The sequence below is a fragment of the Panthera pardus genome, unplaced genomic scaffold, assembly GCF_024362965.1.
Source record: "Panthera pardus isolate Hobbes unplaced genomic scaffold, ASM2436296v1 HiC_scaffold_16, whole genome shotgun sequence".
NCBI classification, from domain to species: Eukaryota; Metazoa; Chordata; class Mammalia; order Carnivora; family Felidae; genus Panthera; species Panthera pardus.
The window spans coordinates 15,844,454-15,864,830 of record NW_026526721.1 but is presented as its reverse complement, the minus strand read 5'-3'; the positions used below and the strand labels follow the sequence as shown (position 1 = coordinate 15,864,830).

Below are 20,377 nucleotides of genomic sequence, written 5' to 3'. Positions count from 1 at the left end.
GTCTTAAGTATATAGGTGAGAATTGTTACTTCAAATTTTCCAGGATACATTTCTTATTATATATTTTATTTTGCTATCTTTTTAATTCCTAAGGGTAAGACAGTATCACTATCAAGTGTTGACTTTTGTCCTACTCTAGTTACCTTTTGCCCTGTTAGCAGGTGATTCTCTCAAGACAGGGCATCTCATTCTTAGGTTTCAGGTGATCTCAAATGGTGTTATATTTTTCAAAATTAATGTCAAATTTCAACTCATTTATTTTAGAATCGAATGTTGAGTGGGATAAATTAAATCATTAGTGTTGATATCATAGTTAAAAGATTAGAAACCATTGACGAACATTTCCCCTTCAAAGTATATTTTTCGTTATTATAGAAACAGGACCACTTCTGTAGTGCAATCCAGTGGAGTTAGTTGGTGGCCTGGTTCAGATAGATACACAGGGAAGATATATCTTAGCAGTGATTTGACCAGCAAAAAGCAGAAAATCCAGTCAAGTTCTTTTATGAATAGGCCTCTACATCTTGTAGGTGGAAATCTCCCATTTACTTGTTCAGTTAATGCTTATTAACCTCCTTCCATTTGCTACATTTTTTGGGTAACAGAAAGATTAATTCTGTTTTCTGGACTTTCAATATTTATGGTCCAGGGGAGGAAAGGATACAAACATTGGTAACTTTATTTATTTATTTATTTATTTTTTTTCAATATATGAAATTTATTGTCAAATTGGTTTCCATACAACACCCAGTGCTCACTTTAATGTAAAGTGGAAGATAAAGAATGCCACAAGGAATTTACACCATGTTTTGTAGGAGTTTGTTTACAGTAAGACTACAGTGTTTTCTCATCCGGGAGAATAAGCATAGGCTTCTGAGAGGAGGTGGCCTTTGAGCTAGATCCTGAAGACTGGGTGGGATTTGATACAGGAGAATATGGGAGTCAACCCTGGAAACATAGGTTGAGGTCAGATGGTATCAGGTTTGTTAATTAGGGGTTTCAAAGCAATTTGTAATTTTTGAATGGAGTGTATGAACAGAGCTTTGTTTTAGATACCAATAAACTGAAAAATATGATTGTGAGGAAAATGCTTAGGAAGCCGTTAAGTTGCTCACACCATACCTAGTGAAAGACTTCATTAGCGTGGTGTAGTTGGGACTAGAAAGGACAAGTTGGAGACGAAGAGTGCTTTGAGTGCACAGTTCCTAAATACCTTCTTCCTGAGTTGTCCTCAGTTGCCTGTTCCTATTTAAGTTTTCACAAAATTTGGACTCTGTCTAGAATCTAACACCTTATTTCCAAAATTGTAAGAATGACAGTTTCTCAGGCCACTTCCTTGTGCATTAGGGATTATGAATTCTCTTGGTGAACGACTGTGGCTTTGAGGTTTATGATTATGATTCTCTAGGGCTGTGGCAGAGATTCTCAGGAGCAGCATGCATTGAAGCACTATATGACACCAAGGTCCGAACCTCATTGTCTGGTTCTCAGTTTGGACAACTGGAGTGTATGGTAAGTTTCAACTCTTGTGCCTGTCGGTTGACTGGAAACTGTTTGAAGTATTGGAGAATGGGAGTGTTTGAAATGTCTTGGGAGCAAGAAGGTTTAAATTTTTGTAGAATTTGTTTAAATACCATCACTTATGGAAGGCTAGAGAATGTCATATTTGCGTGCCTTTTGCTTAGTATTGTACACACATAGAAATGGTTGCGTGTGGAAGACATAAATCTTTCATTCTTTTGTTTTTCTTGCTTGTGATACTATAAATGGCATGTGGTCGGTTATTATTTAAAAATTGGGACACTGAAAACAAATTTCAGATGAAGTGAGAATATAGTAAAATTTTGACAGTTAATTTGCGTGAAAATCAACGTGGGGCTGGTGTGTGTATTTCCTGTATTGTACCATCATCAAAACAAATTTTCACATCTTTAAAAACCATTTACACAGTGGTGTACATTGAACATCATCTGTCAGTTATAAGATTTGTTAATTTTGATGATGTAGATCTATATTTTGAAATCTGTGTAGAAAAAAACTTTTGACTTTAACATTGTAAATAGCCATTTCAGTAAAATATTTGGAGTTTTTTTCACCCTGTCTGTATATAGCCATGGTTCTGGCTAACCTTACTAATGGTCTCCTATTAGTAAATCTTGGACACTATAGATAGTCTTCTTCAAGAAAACACAGAATTTTTATTTTCACTTTCTTTAATAGGATAAATTGGTTGTTACACACTTTGGGTTCCAGGAATTATAATTTGTCCCCTTTTTTGGTTGACACTTTGTCACTTTTCTTCTCTGTGATCTTTTGGGACACAGGTGTTACCTATGTGATGATGAGGTCCAGTATTGTAGTTCAAACAGATTGGGTCAGGTGGTTGATTATGTTAGAAAACAAGCTGGAATTACAACTCCAAAATCAGGTAAAATTATTTATTTCTCAATATACTCTGTAATGTTGACTTGTATATCTTACCTGTCTTATGAATGTATTTAGATTAATTTACCATACTACTTGGCATTACATAAACCTCAATAATATTAATTGTGGTTGATTTCAAACTATGAAACTATTTTTGGTTAAGAATGTAAAACAGTGGGAATAGAGATAAGTATGTGTCAGAAGGAAATCTGAGGAACAACCTAGTCAGATGTGATGAAGAGTCTGTGATGAGTCTGGAGTAAGTAACGAACAGTGATGCCCTGTCAGGGCCTCGAGGTACACCTGCCTCATACTGAATGTATTTTGTTACATTTGGATGATATACAAGTGAAGTGCTTGTAACTCCTTCAAAAGGCCAGATATTTCACAGATTTTCTTCATACATAGTTAAATTGGGTTGGCATACATCATCTGCTGCTTTAAGCTTGTTTTGATTTTCACAGTCACAGAAGTATCTTTGGCACAACCAGAATTGTTTGTTCCTAACTTCAGTATTTGTTTTTGACCCATGGAATTTCATTTAAAAATTTATTTCGTGTCTGCATTCTTCACTTGATTGTTTCATACTCTAATTTCATAAAGTAGGATGTGCTTGCTCATTTGCAAAAAGCTTCTGTGTAGTAAGAAAGGAAAGATTTGTGCCAGACATAAACTGTTCGGTTTTATTTGTCAAACTGTTGCTTACATCACTTCTGAATTTTTTTTTTATTGATTTTTCTCTTTTGATGGTAATTTACTTATATTTGTTAGAAAACATTTAAAATGAAACAGCTGGTGAATAATGATGTTGGGTAAAATTCACGAATTCTAGCACTCTGTCCCAAGTATTACTTTGCATTTGGTATAGTTGTACTGCACATTTTGCCAAATCCTTTTTCTTCCTTTTTTTTTTTTAAAGCAGCAAAAGATGGTAACATTGAACTTGAAAATAAAAAATTAGAAAAGGAGAGTAAAAATGAACAAGAGCGAGAAAAAAAGGAAAACTTGGCTAAAGAAAATCCTTCCACGAATTCTGCTTCCCAAATAACTGTGAAAGGACTCAGTAATTTGGGAAATACATGTTTCTTCAATGCAGTTATGCAGGTGCCAATGTTAATTTTTCCCCTATTAAGAAATTTTTTCCCCTCATAATATAGGATGTTTTTGCATGCTTGTTACTTAACAGTATTTTTTTCCCCCAAGTAATTTATTTCTGGGTTTTTAAAGAACACTTAAGGAAAGGTTGACTTCGCGTGACAATAAAACACTGTGCTAAGTATTGGGGTGTGTTAGAGGCCATGCTGGTCTTGAATTCTGCCTTCATAGAACTTGCACTTGGGTGGGGGAAACACAGGATAACCTAGTACAAAAACAAATACTTGGTAGGGTAACTACTTCATGTTGGATAGTAGGTAGTGCCCTTTTGTTTTTGTTTTTTTTTTTTTTTTAACGTTTATTTATTTTTGAGACAGAGAGAGACAGAGCATGAACGGGGGAGGGGCAGAGAGAGAGGGAGACACAGAATCGGAAGCAGGCTCCAGGCTCTGAGCCATCAGCCCAGAGCCCGATGCGGGGCTCGAACTCACGGACTGTGAGATCGTGACCTGAGCCGAAGTCGGACGCTCAACCGACTGAGCCACCCAGGCGCCCCGGTAGTGCCCTTTTGAAGTGATGAGTAAACTCTAAACTGAAGTACTTATGAGCCAAATAAAGTAGGGAGAATAGCATGCCATTACTTTTTGTTTCCTGAGATAGATATAATAAAGGCTGCAGTGTTGATAGTGATTTTCTGTTTCGATAGAATGGACACTTAAGAAATACTTGAATTATTTAGGGGCGCCTGGGTGGCTCAGTCACTTGAGCGTCTGACTTCGGCTCAGGTCATGATCTCACAGCTCTTTGAGTTAGAGCCCCACATCAGGCTCTGTGCTGACGGCTCGGAGCCTGGAGCCTGCTTCGGATTCTGTGTCTGCCTGTCTCTCTGCCCCTAACCCACTTGCATTCTGTCTCTGTCTCTCTCAGAAATAAACAAACATTAAGAAATACTTGAATTATTTAAATACTTGAATGATGAAATAAATATTTGATTTGCCTTTAAATAATTTTCCTTTTCTTTTCCATTCTACATTTCAGAATTTGTCACAAACACCAGTGCTGAGAGAACTACTAAAAGAAGTAAAAATGTCTGGAACAATTGTAAAAATTGAACCACCTGATTTGGCACTAACTGTACGTACTTTAAGTTTTTTTTTTTTTTGTTTTTTGTTTTTTTGTTTTTTAAGTTTATAGATTTATTTTTGAGAGAGCTTGCAGGCGCGTGCAGGGGAGGAGCAGACAGAGAGAGAGAGAGAATCCCAAGCAGGCTCAGCCCTGCCAGGGCTGAGCTCAATGTTGGGCTGGATCTCATGAGCTGGGAGATCTTGACCTGAGCTGAAATCAGGTGTCAGACGCTTAACCAACTGAGCCACCCAGGCGCCCCAGGATTTTCTTTTACAGTCAGTAATTTTCCTCTCTGAATATACACATTCTAAATTACTATCATTATTACTTCTTAATGTTTATGTATTTTTGAGAGAGAGCATGAGCAGGGCAGGGGCAGAGTGAGAGGGAGACAGAGAGTCCGAAGCAGGGTCCGTGCTGTCGGTGCAAAGCCCAATGTGGGGCTCGAACTCATGAACTGTGAGATCACGACCTGAGCTGAAGTTGGACACTAAACCAACTGAGCCATCCAGGCATCCTGCCATTCTAAGCTATTTTAAAGAATTGATGCTCATTTTCACCTTTTTTGTTTGTTTTGTTTGCTTTTGTTTTAGGCTACTGAGTTAAACATTTTCAGGCTAATAGATTTAGCTTTTAGATTTATTTGCTATGTGTGTGTCATATTCTACTGTGCTCTAGCGTTCAGTGTCCTTCTTGGGAAAGTTGTTGATATGCGTGAAGCCCTAGGCATACGTTATTTTTTTTTAACAGCTTTTAAGGTGACTTAAATGCTGTGTAGCCAAATGAATTTTACCCTATCAATTTTTTTTAAAGTTTATTTATTTTGAGACAGAGATAACGCGAGTGGGGGAGGGACAGAGAGAGAAAGAGAGGGAGAGAGAGAGAATCCCAAGTAGGCTCCACATTGTCAGCATGGAGGCCGATGCTGGGCTCAAGCTCATGAACCGTGAGATCATGACCTGAGTCGAAACTAAGAATCTGACAATTAACCAACTGAGGTGCCTAGGTGTCTCCTACCCTTTTTTAATTATTCATATTTTGCTCTGGCTCTTTCAGTTCTTAGGTGGTAAGCTCCTGATACTCTAAAACTAAAATAGTAGAACTGAATTCTTCATCAATAGTCAGTGACCAGGAACTTTCTCTGTTGTTCCTGATGTACATTTTGAATTTTGAAATGGGACAGTTTTGTCAGGAACACTGGCAAATGCAGGCAATACTAGCTACATTTTGGTAAAATAAATGTTTCCAAAATTTGACTGAAGAAAGCAATTTTTATTCCCATATTCAGGAACCCTTAGAAATAAACCTTGAGCCTCCAGGCCCTCTTACTTTAGCCATGAGCCAGTTTCTGAATGAGATGCAAGAGACCAAAAAAGGAATCGTGACACCTAAAGAACTCTTTTCTCAGGTCTGTAAAAAGTGAGTATCTGCCTTGATTCTGTTTTCAGTGCCTCAGTAAGATGCTGAGAATTAATATGAAAAACTTAGTAGCGTTAGAAGTCAACCCAGTAAATGTATTATAGTGTGGTTTATTTCTTTTGGATTAAAAAATATGAACTTTATGTGAGAATTAAATCTGCCAAGGATGTTGGTGAACTAAAGGGATATTTTGAGAAACTGGAACACTCTGAGATTTTGGATACAATCTTAAGATTTTTGTAAAAATAGTTTCATATTTTAATAGACTCATCATTGCTTTTTTTTCTTTCTTTTTTCTGTTTTGTTTTCTTTCTTTATCTTTTATTTTCTGTAGAGCAGTACGGTTTAAAGGCTATCAGCAGCAAGACAGCCAGGAGCTGCTTCGCTATTTATTGGATGGAATGAGAGCAGAAGAACAACAAGTTAGCATATTTCGACCCGTATATTTTATGATCCCATCTTCGTTAACTTGTCTGTCATTTGAGGTCTTAAGGATTGTTAAAGCAATGAAAACTAGTTACTGAGGCCATCGTATTTAACATTTTTTTTCTATACCAGTGTTTTCAACCAGTATGTTTTATCACTAGAATGAATGAAGAGAATTAGAAACGATTCTCCTTTTCATGATGCTCTGTTTTCCTTGCTGGTTAGAGCATTATTGTTCCTTGGGAGTTCTATCGTACTAGCCTACACCAGAGAGCTCCAAAGCGTTGGAAAATGTTTCTCCCAAAACAGTGCCCAGTTGCAGCGCATTCCTACTCTTGTTCTGAGTGTGATTTAACACAGCTTTTTGAATCTAGGAAGTGCGTTCACTTTTAAGAGTCAGGGAGCATAGTTACATTTAGAAATTTCTGCAGATTGCCAGGATATAAAGTAAAGTATTTGGGGATGTTGAGTATAACTAATGAATGTAATAATAAGACTAGTGATAACAAGTGATAACTAATGATAATATTTAGTTTGCTCTTATATTATGTCGAGCACTGTTCTCAGAATCCTATGTGCATTTCCATACTTGGTCCTCACAACCTTTCTGTGAGGTAGATGCTGTTAATCATTTTCTCACTCCATAGATTGTGAAACTGGGATGTAGAAAAAGTGCATTACCTGGTTGAGGGTCACCCAGTAATGATGGTGCTTGGCTTTGAGGACCAGAGTCCCCTGTAGCTCTCATTTAAACAGTCTGCTTCTAGGACATGATATTTCAGTGGTCTTTCCAAAGGAGGTGGGCATGTGCTGAAAAGCTTTGGTTTGAATAGATTAAAATCTTGAAGTAAGACAGTGCCTTTGTTCAGGGGTTAGTGCTTGTTTTATAATTCTTTTTAGCTCCTTGAATTAATTTTGAAAATGTGATTTTAGAAATACTATTTTTTATTCATTAAAGTTTGGGGAGCTAATTCTTGATCACTTTCTTGACTTGATTACATATTTTCTAAGGAAAACAAACTATAAACCTTTAAAAATTTAATAGTATATATATATCCATTTTATTACTTTTAGAGAGTGAGTAAAGGAATTCTTAAAGCATTTGGTAATTCTACTGAAAAATTGGATGAAGAACTAAAAAATAAAGTTAAAGGTAATGTCTGACTTTTTGAACTAAAACACTGTAGTTGAATTCTTCTGTATCTTAGGACAAGATATTGGCACGTGTATTTCAAATTCACAGTTATTAACATAAATTTTTCTTTATCACCATTGATTTAAAAAAAATATTCAGAATTCCAGGGGTGAATATTTTGGAAAAATTTAACTTTTGGTGTATTTTTATGCACTATTGTAGTGAAATTTTTAAAGGTAGAGCTAAGATGACATCACAGTTTTATATTTCAAAAGCTGAAACAGTTGACCCTTGAACAATGCAGAGGTTAGGGGTACCAGTCCTTTCCCTAGCCATTCCCACACAGTCAAAAATCTACTTATATAACTTTTGACTCTAAAAACTTAACTACTAATAGCTTACTGTTGACTGGAAGCCTTACTGATAAACAGTTAAGTAACACATATTTTATGGGTAATATATATTATGTACTGTGTTCTTATAATAAAGGAAAGAATGTTATTAAAATCATAAGGAAGTTAAAATACATTTTCAGTACTGTACTATATTTATTGAAAAGAATCGCACGTGGACCCGCACAGTTCAAACCCGTGTTGTTCGAAGGTCAACTGTATTTCTAATGAGCAGTGATATGTGAATTAGACTTGTCTGTGAGTTGTCAGTAGCTGGCTTATTAATTGTGCAACCAACTTCATTATTACTGTTTTGTGTGGCATTTAAAGGTTTAGGACAGATCAGTCCAATAGAACTTTTGTGATAATGGAACTCTTCCATATTTATGCTGTCTGATACAGTAGCCACTGGCCACATGTGGCCATTTAACCCTTGAAATGTGACTGGGGTGACTGAGGAGCTAAATTTTTATTTTTATTTAATATTAATTTAAATTTAATATTCACAAGGTCTAGTGGCTACCATATTGTAAAGCACAGTTGTTTGTTTTTTTAAGTAGACTCCATGCCCAATGTGGGCCTTGAACTCTCACGACCCTGAGATCAAGAGTTGGATGCTCAACCAACTAATCCAGCCAGGCACCCTTGTAAATCACAGTTTAGAATCAACACATAGCACCCGTTTGCCTCCTTGGTGTCCTTTAGGGCCAGGCCAGTGACAGAGAGAATCCTGCCCTGTTGGCACTATCTGTCATCAAGTGTGTTTCTGTACAAATGGGTACACCTGTCATTTGAATAAGGGTGATGCATTTCTTGTGTTTAGAAAATTGGGTGACCAGGTAGTAAAATTGTCACCTTACACTAACTTACCAAGATTATTTCTGGGAACATAGAAAAATCAAAAGAAAGATTTTGTCTGAAACATTTTCTCATGGTTTTTTTTGTGTTTTGTTTTGATTTTAAATGGAGTTCAGTCTTAGAGTTCATAAAACAAGTTACATGCGTTTTCTCCTATGTTTGCTGCTGAATATTAGAATGGTAGAGCTAGAAGTGGTCTTGAATACCGTGTAGCTTAGCCCCATCTGTTCATGTCACTAGTGGGGATATTGATAGATAGAAAGTCTCACTGACTTGCATGGTTTATTTTGCACTGACTAGATCTAGGGTGAGAACTTTTTCTTTTTACAAGACACGATTGTGTTACATTGTGTTTATGCTCAAAATTGGAATATATCCTGCTGATGATAGCATAAAAATAAAAATTATAGTAATTATGAACGGAAAAAGCCTGTGGGATCAGAACTAAAAATAAAATTTTAAAGTTAGGTAAGTAAATAGTTTTAACTTATTCAGTTAATTATATAAGGGTAATTGATAAATGTTTTTCCCTTTATAGATTATGAAAAGAAAAAATCCGTACCAAGTTTTGTGGACCGCATCTTTGGTGGTGAACTAACTAGTACAATCATGTGTGATGAGTGCAGAACTGTAAGTTGCTGTGGTGTGGACTGGATCCACACATTAAGATTAATGCAGTGTAGTTTGTGAGTTGTGTCCTTCAAAAACAGAAGTATCTAGTTTTATAAGCTGTTCTTGGTTCAGCTGCCCAAATCGGCATAGTTCTGTCCTGGGACTATGAACCCGCCCCTTAGATCTGAAAGGAGTTAGTTTAACATTTTAATTTATTTCCCCTAACCCTAAGTTTTCAATGCTGTATAATTTTTCATTTTCTTAAGTCTTTATTTTAAAATGTCCCCCTCCCCCCATGATCTTACTATATAATGTCTAAAGTGAATCTTTTTCTTCTTTTTACTTTTTTTTTTTTTTTTTGGGTTGGTTAAGGTCTCTTTGGTTCATGAATCTTTCCTTGATTTGTCTCTACCAGTTTTAGATGATCAGGTAAGACTTACTCAACTTACTTTATTTAAGTAGATTTTTTTTCCCCCTGTGTTAGCTTTTATAACGGAAGCCTCATCAATTTTTTTCCAAGTTTGTACATTAGCCCTTGTAGGAATTTTTAAACATATATTTAAGATAGAAGAATTTTAAAGATTTGAATAAAAATTAGGGTAAATATCTTTTTTTTAAAGAGGATAGTTGGTGTGTCTAGAATTCTTTATAGATAATTAACTTGATTGGTATACATATAGGGAAGTGTTTTCTTCATATTAAAAGTTACTATTTCTTTTCATTATTTAAGAATAAACACAAATCCTTTAAAGTCTTCAGTTCATACATGTTAATAAGAGTATGTCAATTTTCAGCCGTATCAATTTGGTTCCTATCAAGTAGTAGTTGGAGGAAAGAAAACACGCTATGAATATTGGATAAATCATTATTCAAATTAATATGAATGAGGGGTCCCTTTAATCACTGTTACTTAGTGATTAAAGTCTTACCAAACTTACTTTATTTTCTCTTTTTCTAAAACTCTTTAACGTGGAAAGGAGAAAGATAAAAAGGGCTGCCTTAGTGGGACAAGTACATCACTGATAAACACGAAGTGCATTTAGAAACAGACACAGTTACAGTGTGATAGAGCATGTACCTAATAACATTCATTATATTCCTTTCTAGTTAACTTGCATGTAAAGTTGTCTTTTGTACTGTTTTGTTTGGTTGCTTGTTTTCTCAGTATGTGAGGATTGCTTTCTAGTAATTGAGATGAATGAATTTTGTCTTGGATGTATTTTCAAACATTGTGGAAAGTAAACGTAGTGTAAAATAGGAGTAGAAAAATATTTAGGTAACATGAAATCTTTTCACCAAATAGTAGTTGTAAAATTTTATTTTTGGCCCATATTTTAAGAGTGGTAAGAAAAGTATAAATGATAAAAATTTGAAAAAGACGATGGAGGATGAAGATAAAGACAGCGAGGAAGAGAAAGATAATGACAGTTACATGAAAGAGAGGAATGACATTCCCTCAGGAACAAGTAAGCACTTACAGAAAAAAGCAAAGAAGCAAGCCAAAAAGCAAGCCAAGGTGGGTAACTGGGAAGAAAACTATGCTTTTCTAATTTTGTATCTGCTACTGTTACGTTTGAAGTCTGAGTGACTGAAAGAAAAGGTTGTGCTTTTTTGTTTTTTATCTTGCATTACTTGTGAGAACTTTTAAGAATTTTAGTTCATCTTAAACAGTTTTTTGAGTTCTTAAAATTTAAAAATTTAAAAATCTATAAAGATGTACAGTGAGAGGCCCCCACCAAGCCTGTCCTCTTACGATGTTGATGACCACTTAGTTTCATACGTGTCCTTCCACAGTTTTTTGGGAAATAGGATTAAATACAAATACGTAGTCTTGGTTTTTCCTCCTTTAAAAAATTATACGCACTGTTCTGGACCTTGTGTTTTGTTTGTTTCTACTTAATTAGACTCGTGGAGATTTTTCTGCATCAGGACACAGAGAGTCAGTTGTTTTAAACAGCTGTATGCTATTCTGTTTTATAGATGTAACCATAGTTCATTTAACTGTTCTCTGTTGATTTAGTTTGTAGTCTTTTGTTAGGTAATAACCTGTGCTCTGCAGGGAATAATCCTATACACCTGTCATCTGTAGAGCACATTTTGAGAAGAGGGATTGCATTTGTAATCCTCCACAAAGGTTGTACCAATTTATATTCCCACCAGCAGCATACGAGACTTGCTGTTTCTCTTCATCCTCAACAGCAGTTATGTTCTATGACTTCTCCCAGTCTGATGGAAAATACTATCTCAGTGCAGTTTTATTTTCCATTTCGTTTAACATAAGTGAAGTATGTTTTTATGTTTGAGTCATTTGTGTTCCCTTTCCTTTGCAGTATTGTCTTCTGTCCGTTCTCCATTTTTCTTTCATGGTTTAACTGTTTTTAGCCAAAACACATTGGAAAATGTGTCCTGCGTATTGTCCTTCAGCCGTCTGGAATTACAGATTAGCCTCACAGGGACTGTCATTTTACCTAGAGTCTTCAGGCATTCCAGTGACAAGAGTGTGCTGAAATGCCTTCCCCTTCTATGTGGAAATAGGCTGCAAATGGGAAATAAAATGCTTCTAGGAAGGAAGTCCTTTGTCGTCCTCTGTACATGAGGCTTCCTTGCTTCCTCCCTAATTTTGGGGTATTTGTTTCCTGGAATGTTCTCCTCCATCTTGCCCAAAGCAGTCCTGTACTTGTGCATCCTTGAGTTTTCAGTTTGCTTTTTCTTCCCTCAGTGAACCTTTGACCCAATAATCATAACTCGCACGGGTATACCCCTTCCTGTTGTGTGTATAGTCAGACTCCCTGCTTGGTTCCATACTAGTCTGCTTGGGTGTACCAGTTACCGTCTCATCCACTGATCTGTCTAGATCACTTCTCTTAGAGCACAGACCATGCCTTGCACAGTTTTATTTGCCCTGTGTAATAGTATTTTGATGATTGGTGATGGTTTATTCCTGCTTTAAAGAACTTTCTTCACAATTTCTTTGATCCCTGATAGTAAAGGAACTTTTAGGATCAGAATTCTGGGAATGAACTCTTCCTTATAAACTTATTTTGGATTGGTAAGCAAGAAAACCTGATGTGGTACATGCATACTCTTTCTCTTCCTATTTTTAAAAAACGTTTTATGCTTTTTGCACAGAACCAACGAAGGCAACAAAAAATTCAAGGAAAAGTTCTTCATTTAAATGATATCTGTACCATTGACCATCCTGAAGATAATGAATGTGAGGTTGAAATGTCACTTCAGGGAGAAGTGGATGTTAAATCCAACCATATCTCAGAAGAGGAAATCACACATAAAGAATATTGCGTTAATCAGAAAGATTTGAATGGCCCAGAAAAAATGATAGAAAACAAAACTGACAATCAAAAATCCACAGAGGAAGTAGATATGAGAAATGTCAACATGGATAATGATTTGGAGGGTCTGGCCTCTTCTCCCACTGAATGTCCTAGGAATTTAAGGGGTGCCTATCTGACAGAAGGGAACAGTGGAGAAGTGGACATTTCCAGTGGTTTCAAAAACCTTAACTTGAATGCTGCTCTTCGACCTGATGAAATAAATATAGAGATTCTGAATGAGAGTCATTCTCCTGGGACCAAGGTGTATGAAGTTGTAAACGAAGATCCAGAAACTGCTTTCTGTACTCTTGCAAACAGGGAAGCTTTCCATACTGATGAATGTTCAATCCAACATTGTTTATATCAGTTCACCCGAAATGAGAAACTTCGAGATGCAAATAAACTGCTTTGTGAAGTATGCACCCGGAGACAGTATAGTGGACCAAAGGCAAACGTAAAAGGTATTTGGAGTCTCTCACTGAAAGTGAAATTCATGTTCAGGGGCCCGTTTTGCACCGCATAGGTAGAGTACTGCTATTGTAGTTGTATCAGGATTTGGACGGCATCTGGAAGTTCCTTCTCCTGTGTAAATATTTTGGTAGAAGGATAGACAAACAGATTGAAGTGGCTGGTGCTGTGTGGCAGCCTGACAGCAGATAGAGCGGGACAGTTCCCTCTCCAACACCTCTTTCTGTGGCCAAATTATCCCCCTGGGATTTATCACAACAGGGTCCTTACCCTTACAGATAGTGGCTACTTCTTTGCATCCTCAGTTTCCTGTCAGCATTTGTGATGGCCCTCATCTCCTTTGTATCCAGGAAGCTTCACTTCATCAGTGTACTCATGAGATATGCCCAGTGCCAGGTACTGGGAGGACAGCGCTTTCTTCTAACCTCCCTCAAATATACAACAGAAAAATACTGACAATTCCCTTTCTCCCCAACAGCCCCCCCCACCTTTTTTTGAGCTTGAGTAAGTGGGGTAAGGCGGGATTGTGGATTCCTAAGGATTCTTCCTAGAGTTGTTGAAACATTTTAAAGGTCTAGTTTTTTATTTATTTGAATGTCAATACAAATAGTAAATTGTGTTGATTTTATAGCAGTTCTGTTCGCCTTAGAGCAGACATCGACAAACTGTTGTCCACAGGCCGAGTTTGGTCTGCCATCTGTTTTTGTATGGGGTCTCGACATGTTTTTATTGATGAGCATTTGAAAGTGATCCGATGGTAGTACTAAGTATGAGTCCCAATTAAATGGTATCTGCCCAAAAATGATTTCATTTTTTCCCTCAGTAGACTGTAGTCGTACTCATTTGTTACTGTATTTAGAATTACATCAGTGAAAAGTTGTGGGAATTTGTGGAAATTTTTACTGATACCTACAGCATATACTTAATTTTGCCTCTTGGTCCACAAAGCCCAAAATATTTATTATCTGGCCCTTTCCAGAAAGTTTAAAGATGATTGCTTGAGATGTTTGAAATGATTTTACAGTAAATGTGAATGCTTTAGAAATCTAAAACCATTTCCACACTGCTAAAATTTCTTTTTTTCTTTAGGTGAAAGGAAACATGTTTATACCAATGCCAAAAAGCAGATGCTAATCTCTGTTGCTCCTCCTGTTCTCACTCTCCATTTAAAGAGATTTCAGCAGGTACCCTTTGGTTACCTCAAATTTGTTTTAAATATTTAATGCTTTATTTGTTACTGTCTCACTATATTCCTGTGTTTCTTTGGTTTTCTGTTATTTCTTAATTCTAACTTTCAAAAAGTAGAGAAGAAATATATACGGGTGTGACAAAAGCTTAGATGAAGATACCTGTCAAGGTGGAGGAGAAACTTAGGCACAATCCTTCCTCGATTTTACTAGAATTCATGTTGCTCTTTTTAGTAAAATTAGTATCTCACTCTATCCTTAATTTCAGGTTAAAAAAAAAAAGTCCAGTTTACTAGCTGTATTTCACAGTTAAGAAATTAGTGCTATTTTTCTGTTGTGTGTGTGGTACGTTATTTGTACTGACCCTTGATAAAAAAGACATCGATACCTTGGATTTTCATCATTTTGGTGACCCTGTTTTTTTCTGGAAGACTTTTACTGTAAGCAGTACAAGTTTTAAACTCAGTTCCAAATTTCCAAAGAACCTTAAGAATGTATTCCCTCCTGTGGTTGTTATATGGTTTGATTAATTGGGTGGGTGTCTCTGAAATAAGCACTAAGCTTGGGTAGGGAGGGAGGCTCGAGAGGATGTGTTGTACAGGAAAGTATTTTCCAGTTGTTGAGTTTTAAGCACTTAAAACCTCTGGTCTAATGTGGCTTTTCTGGATGGCTAAAGCAGAAACACTGAGAATTTTCTCATGGGAGTAGATTTTTTTTTTCTTAAGTTTATTTATTTACTTAGAGAGCATGCATGCATGCTTGGGAGGAGCAGAGAGAGAGGGAATCCCAAGCAAGTTCTGCACTGACAGTGCAGAGCCTGAGGCGGGGCTCGAACCCACAAACCACGAGATCATGACCTGAATTGAAATCAAGAGTTGGATGCTTAACCGACTGAGCCCGTGTGCCCTGGGAGCAGCTTTCTTAATCTGTTGGGGTGTGGGGTGTGTGTTTGGTGTGCACTTCGCAAAAGTCATTTAGTGGTCAGAAAGAAAAGAGTCTCCTGAGAAGACTGAGCTAGGGTTTGATGTTGGTGTTCTTTTGTGCATTGGGTGGGACTACAGTTTACTTAATGTGTACAACTTTTCTAGGAAAATAACTCAATCTGTTGTCTCTCTTTTTTAGGCTGGTTTTAACCTACGCAAAGTTAACAAACACATAAAATTTCCAGAAATCTTAGATTTGGCTCCTTTTTGTACCCTTAAATGTAAGGTAGGTGAAAGTGGTCTTTTTGGGAAAATCCTTTAAAGGGAAATCATAGCTTATTTACCAGATACTCCCAACAGTAACTCACTGAAGTATGAGGTTGATAAGAATGAATAGAGTGGGTCTTTGATCTTTGTACCATTACAATTTCAAGATCTGTGATGAATCATTTGGAACATTAGGTTGTTAATTTCAGTTAATTTTTTGAATCTCTATTAATTGTGGCAGACATTGTCTTGGGAGCTGAGGACACAAAACTAAAGATCAGCAGATACATTAAGTAATTTCAGTTAAAAGAAATTTTTTTTTAATGTTTATTTGTTTTTTGATAGCGAGCAGGGAAGAGGGAGAGAGAGGGAGACACAGGATCCAAAGCAGGCTCCAGTTTCTGAGCTGTCAGCACAGAGCCCAATGTGAGGCTCGAACCACAAACTGCAAGATCATGACCTAAGCCGAAGTCAGAGGCTTAACTGACTGAGCCACCCAGGCGCCCCAAGTAATTTCAGTTTAATATGGTTGAGTGTTATAGACACAGAGCGGGGGTGGTATGCACTTAACCCAGTATGTTGGTGGTTCAGGAAATGCTCTGTGAAGTAGACCACACCTTAACCACTCTTTACAGGAGTAAGAGTTAGTGTGATGGGTCAAGAGGAAGTTCAGTTTTCCAGGCAGAGGGACCAGCCAGAGCAAAGACAAGTAAAATGACATGGTGGGGGCTAGGGACTAGCAGTAGAAGCAGTTGTAGAGCTTCTGGTACAAAGCTAGAGAATGTTGGGAGGTGAAGCCAGAGCAGTGAGATGCAATGAGGTTTGGAAGATTATCATGGTGAGCAACTTGGGCTTTATTAGGTATGCAGTGGGGTGCCACTGAAGAGTTTAAAGCAGTGGGGCGACAGCCGGATCTGTGTTATTATACGAGTTACTTGCTGAAGCATGGACGTTGGATTTTAGGCAGGAGCTCTCTAGTTTGGAGGCTGTTGAATTAATTTAGTCAATAGATGGTGAGAGCTTAATTTAGGATAGGAGAGGGCAAGCTTGAGAGAATATTTCATGGGGTAAAATTATCCAGACTCATGACTTATACAGGCTCTGGAAGCTGAGGAAGAGGCCTTGAAATGGATGGTAAGGGTAGCGCAAAAAAGAGCTGAGCATGATTCCTGAGGCCTGGCTTGAGTGACGAGGCATCTGGTAGATGGGAGTACCATTCATTGAGGTAGGAACAGGTTGGGAGGTAGAGAAAGGATAATGAATTTGGTTTTAGATACACTGAATTTCAGGTATTTTTGAAATACTCAGGGGGACACATTTAGATGTGCATGTCTGAGGCTCAGGGCAGAGAGGTCAGGTCTGGAGATAAAGATTTGGAAATCAGTACATAGGTGATGGTTAAAACTATGAGGCTAGGATCCCCTGTGTAGAGCATGGAGAAAGAGAAGAGATGGTTAATGACAACTCTGGTGAGCATAGGGGTGTAAGAGGCCTATGTACAAGAGGAGGACACCACCAACGATCTTGACAGATCTCCGTGTTGAAGAATTTGGACAATTGGAGAAGCTGTATGTTTATATTCGGATTTCAAATGCTTCAGTATAAACAGTAATTTGTGTGCAGAATTTGAAATGATAGAAATTCTCCTATCCTCCCTCCCAACTTAAAATTTTAAAATTTTTAAAATTTAAAATTTTTAAAATTTTAAAATTTTCTCCAAGAAAGGTATTTCAGAGCTGGTGGGCAGAGTGAATTGTAATTGTTTTTATATTATCACCATGGTGCAGGGCCACGTTTGCCAGTAAGCAGAAATACCTTTGGTTGGATTAGTTTGAACACAAGGGTATTAGGAATCCGTTGTTTGCCTACATTGCCCTGCGCTCAAGCTTAAGGGAGAAGACTGGGTGGCCTCAAGTGTCAGCATATCAGAGAAAAAGACCTAGAAAGTATTTGTGGATTAGAAGGTATAGAGGTCATGGTAAAATTTTTAAGAAGTATTGGTGACTTCAGTGGATTGAGCAATGAATGACAATATTGGAAATAAAGCATATAGGTATGTTTGAGGCATTGTTGAAAAGGAAAAGTGGTAGATCAATTTTTTTTTTTTTTTTTTTTTTTTTTTTTAAGTCTGGGAAACTTAGGTGGGTTTGCAGAGCAAGAGGAAAATCTAGAAGTTAAAGATACAGAAAAGAGAGAGATTTGACTGAGCAAGACCCTGGAGGAAGCCAGAAGGGCGGGGATGAGGACATTAAGTTGGACTGTTGTTTCCGAACAAAAGGGACAGGATACTTCATCTTCCTGAGAATGGGCAACTTACGGTTGGGTAGGTTTTATCTGTTTTCCTGAAGTGGGAGGTGAGGTCAGCTACAGAGAATAATAAAGGTGATAAGGAGAGGCTATAGGAGTGGTTAAAGTCTGGGCCCGTTGCTGTGAAGGATAGCTGTGGAACTAAGGAGCTAACTAAGGAACAGGTTCCAAGATTACACAGTCACATGGGGGACCCTCATGAGTCCTCAGTGAGTTTATCAGTCTGCAGGGATATGTAATTTTGCTTTCTGGCAACACCAAACAGCAGCTGTTTGGGTGTGTGGTTGGGAAGGCTCATCGTAGGATTCAGAAAGGAGTTTTAATTAAAAAAAATTTTTTTTTTAATGTTTACTTATTATTGAGAGACAGAGACAGAGCAGAAACACAGGAGGGGCAGAGAGAAAGGGAGACACAGGATCAGAAACAGGCTCCAGGCTCTGAGCTGTCAGCACAGAGCCTGATGTGGGGCTCGAAGTCACGGACCGTGAGATCACGACCTGAGCCAAAGTAGAGGCTCGACCAGCTGAGCCACACAGCCGCCCCTGGAGTTTTAGGATCAGTGTGTTGGCAAGGCTGGTGGTGGGTGTTAAGAGAGATTATTTGTAAGACTGATACACATGGTTCAAGTTCTCCAGCTTTAATATGCTTGTCCTTTGGGCATCAGTAGGTCTTGGGTGGGGGTCTAAGATTCTGCATTTCTAATAAGCCCTCAGGTAAATGCTGACACTGCCGTTCTGTTGCCATCTTGAGCAGTGAAGACACAGACTTGATAGGGGAATGAGGCCAAGAGAGGCTTCCTCGGCCAGGAGAAAGTGAGGACTCCAGGATCCAGTTAGGTTAGAGAGAGGGGAGATCGGTGAGAGGAGAACTGGAAGAGTGGAAGCCTTGTGAACGGAGACTAGAAAAGTGGGAAGACTTGAAGTCGAACAGTTCTGGGCCGAATCAATTGCAGAATATAGGCCTGGCACTTAAAGTGGGATGGCAGGAGAAATCCTGAGCAGCTCACTGAAGGACACTGAAGTCCCTAAGGAAGCAGACAGGACTTGGAGTGCAGGATGAAGTTCTTCTGTGAAGAGGGGGCCACAGATTAAAGAGACGACAGTATTACTGACGGATAATGATGCCCATTCAGGGGGACTTGTTACAAGAGAACCTAAGTGGAATAGTTGTCTGAAAGCAGCCCCAGCTCAGAGAATGCCTGTCCTTGTCACCAACCATGTAGCATATGGGGTCTTAAAATAAGCAGCCTCCACCATCTAGCTAGCGGAAGTGAACCCTTGAGGAGCCAAATCTCTGAGGAACATTTGTAAACATAAGGGGTGGTTTGGGCACGACTTAAACGCGATCCTCTTGCTGTTAAAGGCTTACAGTCTCGGCAGGAACTGGAACGATAGAGCTGTTAAGGTATTTCGCAATTATCAGAGCCCAGGACTCCTATGGAAACTGGCAAGCTCAGTTACTGAAGTATCTGGGCCGGGAAGCTGCAATTGAGGCAAGTGGCCTCTGGTTTGTGATTCTGGCAGACCGCAACGGTGACTTTCTAATAAAAACCTAAGTGTGACACTACTCTGTAGGGGGAAAATAGTAGTCAAGGTCAGACTCATGAATGGTTTTACATTCTCAAAGGTTAGAAAGCCTTCGCTTAAATTACCTTGCCCATGGCATCTATAAACGGGACTAGAACTAACTTCTGAATTCTCATTTTGAAAGAATGTCGCGGAAGAAAACACAAGGGTACTTTATTCCTTATACGGAGTCGTTGAACACAGTGGCACCATGAGGTCAGGGCATTATACTGCCTATGCAAAGGCAAGAGCTGCCAACAGTCACCTCTCTAATCTTGTTCTCCACGGTGATATTCCACAAGGTAGGAGGGCGTGGGAAATTCTGGCATTCAGAGGATTATGGCCAAACCAAAAAATAACGGAACTTCCCATTTGTTTTCTCCTGACAGATTTTGAAATGCAGTCAACCAAAGGGCAGTGGTTTCACATCAGTGACACGCACGTGCAAGCTGTGCCGACAACTAAAGTCCTGAACTCACAGGCGTACCTCCTATTTTATGAGAGAGTACTGTAATCGTTTCGAAAAGTGCTTTCTCCACAAACAAGTTTATAGCTTTTAAAGTGGCTCTAATTAATAATAAGCGAAGACTGACTGTAAAATCATGTTTAATAAAGAAGCGAAGGCTCTAAGATCATGTTCACTTAAATACATGCCAGAAGAAATGTTTATTAAAATATTGAAGGGAAAATACCTAAAAATTTACAGTGGTTTTGTATTGTCATAGTGGTTTTTATTCTTGCTTCCAGTTTCTGGAAAGGATTTTGAACCCCAGTCCTCTGTGCTTAAATATGTCTGGTTGATGGGTTGTAACACATCAATAAATCGACTTACCCCCAAA

General features: G+C 38.0%; 1 protein-coding gene across 7 annotated transcripts in view; it reads left to right on the top strand.

Moving 5' to 3' along the window:
- The window catches only part of USP16 (ubiquitin specific peptidase 16), a 27,425-nt gene extending 7,048 nt beyond the window's left edge, over window positions 1-20,377 (top strand). For 5 of the 7 annotated variants that reach the window (XM_019467810.2, XM_053903166.1, XM_053903168.1 and 2 more), the window contains 15 exons: window positions 1,409-1,512; window positions 2,325-2,428; window positions 3,347-3,531; window positions 4,561-4,656; window positions 5,936-6,066; window positions 6,401-6,488; window positions 7,567-7,645; window positions 9,416-9,507; window positions 9,862-9,918; window positions 10,829-11,005; window positions 12,619-13,282; window positions 14,379-14,473; window positions 15,599-15,685; window positions 19,684-19,840; window positions 19,928-20,377. In XM_019467810.2, the coding sequence (XP_019323355.1) occupies window positions 1,409-1,512; window positions 2,325-2,428; window positions 3,347-3,531; window positions 4,561-4,656; window positions 5,936-6,066; window positions 6,401-6,488; window positions 7,567-7,645; window positions 9,416-9,507; window positions 9,862-9,918; window positions 10,829-11,005; window positions 12,619-13,282; window positions 14,379-14,473; window positions 15,599-15,685; window positions 19,684-19,840; window positions 19,928-20,052 (2,241 nt within the window). In that variant the 3' untranslated portion in view covers window positions 20,053-20,377. The remainder of the gene's footprint in view (window positions 1-1,408; window positions 1,513-2,324; window positions 2,429-3,346; window positions 3,532-4,560; window positions 4,657-5,935; window positions 6,067-6,400; window positions 6,489-7,566; window positions 7,646-9,415; window positions 9,508-9,861; window positions 9,919-10,828; window positions 11,006-12,618; window positions 13,283-14,378; window positions 14,474-15,598; window positions 15,686-19,683; window positions 19,841-19,927) is intronic. The other 2 variants (XM_019467811.2, XM_053903169.1) reach the window with 2 other exon arrangements.